This window comes from Hemicordylus capensis, chromosome 2 (genome assembly GCF_027244095.1).
Source record: "Hemicordylus capensis ecotype Gifberg chromosome 2, rHemCap1.1.pri, whole genome shotgun sequence".
Taxonomy (NCBI): Eukaryota; Metazoa; Chordata; class Lepidosauria; order Squamata; family Cordylidae; genus Hemicordylus; species Hemicordylus capensis.
This window is the reverse complement of record NC_069658.1, coordinates 424,607,707-424,617,035: the sequence shown is the minus strand read 5'-3', so window position 1 is coordinate 424,617,035 and position 9,329 is coordinate 424,607,707. Positions and strand designations below refer to the sequence as shown.

The 9,329-nt window shown below is 49.1% G+C and overlaps 1 protein-coding gene across 1 annotated transcript in view; it reads right to left on the bottom strand.

The window, feature by feature from the left end:
- Window positions 1-652: 652 nt before the first annotated feature.
- The window catches only part of TAMALIN (trafficking regulator and scaffold protein tamalin), a 29,664-nt gene continuing 20,987 nt past the window's right edge, over window positions 653-9,329 (bottom strand). The window contains exons 4-8 of the mRNA XM_053298396.1: window positions 8,304-8,406; window positions 5,954-6,047; window positions 5,772-5,838; window positions 4,915-4,981; window positions 653-3,702 (exon numbers count right to left, since the gene is read on the bottom strand). Coding sequence (XP_053154371.1) covers window positions 3,248-3,702; window positions 4,915-4,981; window positions 5,772-5,838; window positions 5,954-6,047; window positions 8,304-8,406 — 786 coding nt within the window. The 3' untranslated portion in view covers window positions 653-3,247. The remainder of the gene's footprint in view (window positions 3,703-4,914; window positions 4,982-5,771; window positions 5,839-5,953; window positions 6,048-8,303; window positions 8,407-9,329) is intronic.

The following is a 9,329-nucleotide window of genomic DNA, read 5'->3' as shown; positions in this document are numbered from 1 at the left end:
GAGAAAGGTGGCAACTGCAGATACCTTAGGACCACAGTCACAGGGAGTTTCCACCGAGGGCAGATGGCACCTGCTCCTTCAAAGCTAAACTTAGCCAGCCTTGCCTCTGATCTGGGTTATTTTGGGGCACCAGTCAAAAGCTGAACATATTCATATGCAATTAAGGGTAACCACATGGACAGGCAGAAACAGGAAATCTGGGAACTCCCAGCTTCAGAACAAAGAGCAAACCGGAGTCTGTGGAGAAGCAAAAGCTTCGACTCAGCAGGACAGAGGAAGTGCTGAGGAATTACTGGGCTGTTTGTGCCTCAGCATCCAGCTGGACTAGCTTAAAGCTCTGACAGTGGTTAGGCCCCAGTCAGAAGAGATCCAGCTGCCCTCAGAAGAGATCCAGTTCTGCCCTCAGAACTTAACCACCCAACAGCAAAGCAGCTCAGCTGTAGCCGAAGAGCTGGGCAACCCTCAATTGGGTTCCATGAAGTCTTCCTGTTCTTGAGTTCTCAATATTCACACAGCTGGGATAACTATCGTACCCATGAATGGAGAGTCTACCCTGGTTTGTAAGAGAATGGAAAAGGAGACAGCAGGAGAGTCAGAGCGCACATACTACGGCCACTTGCCAGGACCTATGCAAAAGGATACCATTGCAACATGAATGCAAAACCTCTTTACTATATAACCAAAATCAACATTTGAAAGATTGGTGTGGAAATCTGTACAAAACAACAGCCTCTCTTCCCTCTAGTCACATTTTTATGCATATGTAAGCTACGCCGCCCAGCAATTCCAACTCCACACCCACCCACCCCGACTCCTGGCCTGGCTTTCACTTGCGGGTGGAGTGTCTTCTTTGGAGACACATCTCTTCATGTGCAATCTTTGCCCCGTTCTTTCTCGCTATGCTGCATCAGCCTTCTCGCTCTTCCTGCAGCTACTTCCTGAGATAAAGTTCAACTACAATGGTATAAAAAAGCCTCCCCTTTGGTTGCTCTCACCCGTGCGCCTTTCCTGTAGAGACAAGCCCTGAACAGGGTGATCAGAAGTAAAGCTTTGACAGGAGTAACTTCATCCCATAAGACTTTGCTAAGGTTACTCTGTGCCCCTTCCAAAAACCTCCTTATCCTTCTTCTGCACTAGTTCTTAGGGAGGATTTCATTCAGTTTATGCTCTTTCTAATGATTTCAACTCAACATGGTGTTTTCCCCACGGGCGGCAATCCAGACACTATTAGCAAGCCACACAAAATCCAGGGCTCGGTGTCTGGGGCAGGCTGAAAACAGAGCATGCCCATACTACAAATTTCACCCAGCTTAACTTCCATGAATTCTTCTCCCAAAGAACTGTGAGAAATGATGGAGAGGGTAGAAGGAGGGGCTCATTGGGAGAGGGTAGAAACAGGGTTGGATCACTGAACATTCTCATTCAGACCTGGAGAAAGACCAACAGTTAAACCAAAATCAACTCAGTTTACGTTTTGAGGGTAGAGGTGCCCTCAGTAAAAAAATTGCCACTTTTGTGGCCAGAATGCCTTTGAAAGCAGTGCTGTGTGAGCAATGACACGAAGACACGCAGCACAAACAGCCCTTTCCCTCCTTCGAAAGCTGCTCTATAAATAGTAAGACAAAAGTTTAAGAGCATCTGGACTTTTTTAAATACTGGAGTGAGCTGGAATCCAGCCCCTGGAGGTGACGAGACAGGCAGGATGTGGCCGATGAAAACGTTCCTCTGAGCAGATTACAGATTGAGATCAGCAGTCAGAAATCCTAACCACACACGATTCGGGGACAGCATGGAGGGTGGGGGGGATTCCCATACACTGCAGCCAGATCTCTTGTTTCTTTCATTATTAGAAAGTCATCTCAAGCAACAAACAAAAGGCCGCTGGAAGAGAAAAGGCTGTCCCAGAGGGGCATAATCGTTGATGTCCTGGACCTTAAAAAGACTCACTGGGAAGTCATAAAGTGTGGAGATGTTCTGAAAGTCCTCCTAGCCCCATTCCAAGCCCTCATAGCTCCCCCCAGCCCTGTATATTTTCCTTAAGCTAACCCCTAACCCCACAAGCTGTTTTTATCCTAGGCTAGAGCTGCCCCTTCCTACCTCCTTCAGAATCCCAAAGCAAGAGTGACCATGCCCTAGGTCAGGGATTCTTAAACTTGGGTCCCCAGATGCTGCTGGACTACAACTCCCATCATCCCCAGCCACAATGGCCTTTGGGCATTGTGGCTGGGGATGATGGGAGTTGTAGTCCAACGGCATCTGGGGACCCAAGTTTGAGAACCTGTGCCCCAGGTCAAGGTGCCAGTTCTGTTAATACCCAGCCTGTCCTTAAACTGAGCCCACCATTCACAATCCCAGGCCAGCCAAACTCTCCCAAAGATTGTGTAACAGCCAGGGTCAAAGCTGCCCGAGTCATCCACTTCCATTGGTGGAATGGGGGGGAAGGGATGATTTTCAGCCATTCCCCCCTTCCCTCTGCAGCTCTGCAAGCTCACTGAAAACCTCTCAGCTCTCAGAAACATATTGGTGGGTGGGGGCAGAGTGTAGAGGGAAGGGGAAATTGTTCAAAGACACCGCTCCCCTGTTGTGCAAGCAGAAGTGTTCTGCTCATGCAATTTTTAAAATTTTTTTTACTGTGGGTAGCATTTTCTTTCCCCAAACGCAACTGCTGCTGGTTAGGAGCCAGAAGCAACACACTCCACTTCCCTTTCCAGAAGTGACCTAAGCCCTCAGCAACAAGCAACAACTCAGTTGTATTACGAAGAGCTTTCGTGTGTTCCCTGAAAGAAGTCCTGCTCCAGAACTATCCTCCCAGGAACGAAGAATGCCAGCTCACTTGCGCTTCTTTGGCCTTCTAATTTGCTACATTTCCTTTCTTGGAATCCTACCCCCCCCCCCAAATGCCCCCCTCCCATTGCTTCTTACTTGTAGAATGGCTTCCTTGAAGAGCGCCGACTTCTCACCCCAGAACCCTGCCCCTACGTGTTTGTTTCCTCCCAAAGTCAAGCTGCCCTAGCAACCCCGAGGCCTGGGATCAGATCCATGCCTTCTTTATCCCAGAAAGCACAGGGAGTACACTGGCATTCAGGCCTTCTTGGAAGTTTAACATCAGAGCCCTTTGAATCACCCTCAAGGGTGCCTAAATCACCTTGCTGGTCAATAAATAAAATAAATAGCCAACTTTCCCAAAGGGGAGATCGTCCAGCTCCCCATTTGGGCTTGCCCCACTTCCCCAGCTACATGTGTCCCTTCACAACTGGCTCTCCTCTTCCTCCAGGGAACGGTTCAGCCCAGGGATAAACTTGAGCAGTCTCTTGCGGAAGCTGCCGTGTTTGCTCTTCCTGGGCCTTGGGGCTGCCACGGAGTTCTTTTGGTCACACGGCTTGTCCCAGAAGTGGGCAGCCCCATTGCTGCTGGTGCATTTGACGCTGGCGCTGCGGGTGAGTGTCGGCCGGGGCTGTGAGGATTGGGCGGCTGTGGAGAGGGCATCCAGGGAGTCGGCAGAGTCAAAGAAGCAGGTCTGGTAAACAGAATCCTCACTTTCCTCCGTAGCTGTGCGGACACAACCCACGCTGCTGTAGGTGTTATCAGCGCCTGGCAAGAGCATTCCGAGGGTTGTGGAGCTTCGTGCCAACCCAGTGCCATACAGGCAGGAATGCACAGACTCCAAGGTGTCGTAGATGCTGGGGTCTTTAGCCACAATCCCTAGCAGGAGAGAGCAGAGAATTCATTCAGCGATTGTGGGAGAGGTAGGATAAGGCCAGAACTAGCCTAAGTTTTTGCTTCTTCAAAGTAGGGGAGAAGTGCTTTTATTTGACTCTGAAAACCCACCCAGCTCAGGCTCCCAGTGGGAACCATGGCTCCCTAGTAGTTCCAAGTAAACCTTCAATCTGAGCCACACAGGACCAGTTAAGGTCTTTCCAGATTAACGAGTTAAGGTCCCCACAATCCTTAGTACTAGCACTAGCCCGGGTCCATCATCAATGGTGCAATATCCTATTTGCACACAGGGCATGATGGGCTGAAGGGAGTTTCACTGCAGGCTGGCTGTGGCAGCATTTCTACTGCTCTTCAGCACCACCTGTATGGGAGCTGTGCACTCCTGTGTCAAAGGCACAGAGGAACACTTTACGAAGAGACCAGGGGACAATGCCATGGGAGGGAACACCCTGCGTTCAGCGCTGTATCGGTTTAGAGAGCTTCATGAGCACTTCTGGGGTCTTACAAGGACCAAACCATAGGGCAGTCCAGATTAGATATGAACGTAAAAGGGCCACACGATGGAGAGTGGCAAGTTGTGTTACTTGCCTTCTCTGGTATGAGGGGCATTATCCAGGGCCCACCACACTGCTGCAACTGCGTTCAGGCACTCACCACCCTTCCAGGCCTATGCCAGCTAGAGGCACAATCCCATTGCTCCCAGCAACAAGACGTGGGGGAAATGCAGTTTCTGCAGTACAGACACGTGAGCCGAGGAAGAGACATTTAGATGCCACATAACAATAGGTTTACTGGGCAAAAAAGGGGCAGACGGGAGGACTCCTGGCTTCTTACTTCACCGGGAGCTTTTTCAGAGGGCGACTTTACCACAACTTTACTCTGGGAGGGCGAGGGTGCGTTCACATATCGGCCAGATCTACCCCGAAGTCTGTGCGATATTTCAGAGAGCACTTCACACACGATTTGGGTTTCCCCCTCCATATTGGAACCTATCCTCTTTTTTGTTGGAATATCCGTTATGCCCTGAACTCGCAGTAAAGCCTCGTGGTGAAGCCTGCAGTCTGAAAAGCCTCCAGGCAAGTTCAGAAGCAGGGGCATCCCCCCCCCACGCCCCCAGTTCTGGGACAGCTTTGCAGCTGCAGATTGTCTGAATACTGTTCACACAAGAGTGCTTGCCACCCTTCCCCCAGCGCTCACCATGGACCAGGCGTTGCTCCTGCACCATCAGTGACCGATACTCTCCCCATTTCTCATAGAGTGTTTGCTGCAGTGGAGAAAGAGGTCAGTTATACAGGACTCTGGAGGACTGAACTTTAAAAAAAAGCAATTTTCAGCAGTTTAATTCCTGCAGTTTTAGTTTGCATACAGACAAGGCTGGATAGCTTAACTTTCCTAAGGCCAAGTTTTCTAAGAATTTCCAAGACACAATCCTAGTTCAATAATCCTAGCTTGAACAAGCCATAATTTCCTTGGTTTAAACACTACTACAAGTCATACTTTGTTTTAAACCAGAACAGAAACAGCACATTTCCACCCACTGTGCATGCCTGAGGCTTATGCTAGTAATGTTAAGCCAGGGTTTAATCATGATTTAGGGTTATATCTGAACCCAGTTATTATCTTAGTGCAATGATAGTTTTATGCACATTTGTATTTTCAATTTTTTAAAAAACATTTATTTCATTTCAAGGATATGTATCTTCTCTTCCATTAAAAAAATCAATTTCACCGCCAAATAAGATACATAAAAACATAAATTTAACACAGCAGCATTTCAGATGGACTACAATGTAGGGGAAAAAACCCCGATTTTTTCAACTGATAAATCCACAGTCATCAGTAAGAGGCTTTGCAGCATAAAAAGGGTTTAAACACATTCTTAGAAGCAGGCAAGGAGGGAGCCCGATGTGTAGCAATCCATGCATAAAAACCAAAACTTGTACTTAATGCTCAGCTTTACTTGTAAACTGGGAAATGTCTCTCTCAGCATCATCCAAGACCCAGAAGGTGCCCCACTGGTTTCACTACAGGTCTCTCCCTGAAGCACCACTAACCTTGAGGTATTGCAAACGGGCCTCAAGCTCCACTCTCCGGACCGATGTGCCATACAAGGTCTCTAGCCTGGATGGGGAAGGAGAATTAAGATTTCATTAGCGGCAGCTGGCCAGAGTCCATTCCGCAACATAGAAGAGTCAGTGGGTGTTGGTGGGCATCTAGCCAATGGTGGGCATCTTACCTGAGCACACAGCCAGATGCCTTGATGATCTCCACAATCTCACGGTGACGGATCCCCTCCACATTGAGCCCATTAACACCCGTGATTGTGTCTCCTGTGGAGAGAATGTGAACAAAAAGCATGAGATGCCAGGACATTTTTTGCGACAAACGTGGGCAGAATAAGGAAACCTGTTTTCCCCCTGATTCATGCCAGAGGGTCTGTGCTGGGTTGTATGTACTAAAAAGAAAAAGTTATGCGCACTGAAGCCAGATCCTGCAACCTGTACAGATTGTGCAGGTCACCACATGCATTTTGCACCACTTATTCTGCTCTGCTGGTCACGGGGCAAGGAGTTCTAGACACTACTGAAACCCCACCCAGGGCAGGAAAAAAGTCTGTTCAGCAGCACATTTGCGTCTCAGATTTCATAGGGTGTTGCTTGTATGCTTTCAAGTGTCGTCCCCCCGCACCTCCAATGAAAGTGGAGATTGTCAAGATGACTATTTCAGTGGCTAATACGACATTCTGCTGCTTGCCTACACTTCTGGAATGACAGTATACACAGAGCCCTGGATGTGCATTTCCAGGTCACCTCTAGTATAAACACTGGCGATGGGGAGGACACCACCCTTGGAGTAAGTGCAAGGAGGAAAAGGAGCAATGCTGCTGAGCCAAGCCCTAGGAGGCACCTGGCCTCCTCCTCCTCCTAACCTCCTCCTCCTTCTCCTAACCTCCTTCTCCTAACCTCCTTCTCCTAACCCGTTCCTGCTGTCAATGTGACCCTGGGAACAGCCATGCAAGCATCAGGTCTCCTGAGAACAGAACATCTGGGAGCATTGGGGGGGGGGGGAGAGTCACGCGCACCACTCTCCACTGCCATTACCCAGCCTCTTTATGTCATATACATGCCCCAGGGAGCCATCACAAGTTTGACATTACTGGAAAGTGGATCCGTACACCTTCAGCAGGCACATGCAAGGAGAGAGGAGGCAGAAAGGCCTCCACTGTGCCTTCCTCCCCATCTATCAAGACACCAGGCCCCTCCTTCCTTATTGCTCACAGCTTAGTCCAGGAAGGGGGCTGGGACAGGACAGCATATTCCACCACTTGAAGCTGGGCAGTGCCTCTCTCCCTGCCACTCCCTCTTTCACCTCCAACTTCTTTCCTTCATCAGCATCAATGTGGCTGGGATCAATGTGCAGAGTGACTTCCAAGGAGCCACCACTACGGAAGATGGAATCCATGCAGGGGAGGGAACGGGGTGGGGGGGGGAAGAGAAAGACTTCCTCTCCCTCATTTTAGAAACTAGAGCTTTTCATTATTCTGAGCAACTAAGGAAAGGGCTTTTAGCATGGAAGGCCAACCAGTTGTGAGCTTCCTAAGGCAGAGGTTCTCAACCTTGGGTCTCCAGATGCTGGACATCAATTCCCATCATCCTATGGTCATTGTGGGTGGGGATGATGTGAGTTGCAGTCCAACATCTGGGAACTCAAGTCTGGGATCCCTTCCCTCAGGGCATTCCTCCCTCCCAAGCTGATGCCTCTGCCCAAACACAGAATACGAGAAATATCTACCTACGTCATGATCAGCCAAGCAGCTGTGGCTCTCCTTGCTTTGCTGGCACACCCTTCTGACCAGCCTGGACAGAGAGTCCCATCGATGGCTACCCATAGGTGTCAAGGATCAGCCTCCAGTTTCATGATTTTAGCCTTCCAGAGAACCAAAGGGAAGGAGTTTGATCAGAGCTACAGAACTTTGACCCTCCAGCTGTTGGACTACAACTGGCAATGTCCCCGTCTATTGGCCACTGTGGGAGTTGTAGACCGACCACAGCTGGAGGGCCAACGCTGTGCAACCCTGAGCTAGAGCTTGGTACATGGCTGGAGGGGGAGCACAGAAGCAAGGGGCAGGCTATATTGCTCAGGGCCCCTCCCCATTTCTCCCTCCCCTGGATCCTGTAGTTTAAGTTGCCCCTTTTCCTCGTTCTTCTCAAAATGAGCATTTGCTCTTGAACCCACCCCATGTTCACCAGGCCCAGCAGGGTCTACCCCACAAGCCCTGCCAGAACCAGTCCCCTGACCTGGTTAGCACTATCCACATTGCTAAAGGGAGGGAACAGGAGAGGTTATGAAACCCACAAGAGCTAAGGAAGCACACACTCCGAGGTCTCCCACCTCTGGCTTAGTCAGTGGGCTGTGTGCCAGGCTTCCTCTCTTCTATTCTCAGCTCAAGGTGGTAGCAAGACCATTCACTCATGATCAGAGAACAGACGGCTCCAACGTCTGATTAATATATGCTTGATTTCTCCAGTCAGCTGCAGAGCTGTGTGATGAGGGCGAGGCCCAAAACAGATCATGCCATCGCTTACCAGGTTTAAGGCCTGCTACCTGGGCTGGGCTCCCGTCATGCACACGGCAAACAAAGGTGAGCATCTCCACACTTTTCGTGTCCTGGTGGTGCAGCCCATAGGTCTGAAAGGAACAGGGACAACAGGATTTTATCAAGTGATCACAGTCTGACCCCATAATGTACAAATTCCATTACAGCTTGAGCTGTCAAAAAAAGGGTAAATAAACCTGCATGTAGAAGACGTATTTCCCAGGATTGCAAGGATGAGAAATGCAAACACAAATGTTCAAACAAAGATTTCTCTTGCACTTTGATATTTTCCCAAGTAGGCAAGTTTGAATGTTGGAAAATAACCCAGACACTGCTGAGATCTGAAGTTTTGGTGAGTCTCACATTTGTCAACCATGCTCAAGACCTTAAGACTGTTGTGAGGCATCCAAAGTTCTTAAACTGAGGATTTCAAGTTTCAGGACTAAAAATGTATTCTCTCATTTGAAATTCAAGTATTTCAAAGATTCACTTGGGGCGGGGGGGAGATATGTAAATTTGAACATTTTGAATTGTCTTCAGCATCTACCATTTACAATACCTGCCACCTAATGACACAGCGGGGAAGCAACCTGCCTAGAGAGCAGGAGGCTGTTGGTTCAAATCCTTGCTGGTGTGTTTCCCAGACTATGGGGAAATTCCTATATCGGACAGCAGCAATACAGGAAGGTACTGAAAAGCATAATCTCATATTGCGTGGGAGAAAGCAATGATAAACCGCTCCTGAATTCTACCAAGAAAACCACATGGCTCTGTGGTCACCAGGAGTCGACACCGACTCGATGGCACAACCTTTCCATATTAGAGAGCCAGTGTAGTGTAGTGGTTAGAGTGCTGGTTTAGGACTAGGGAGAGGCAAGTTCAAATCCCCACTCAGTCATATAACTCACTGGGTGACTCTAGGCCAGTCACTTCTCTCAGCCTAACCTACCTCTCCGGGTTGTTATGGTAAGCATAACCATGTACACTGCTCTGGGCTCCTTGGAGGAAGAGCAGG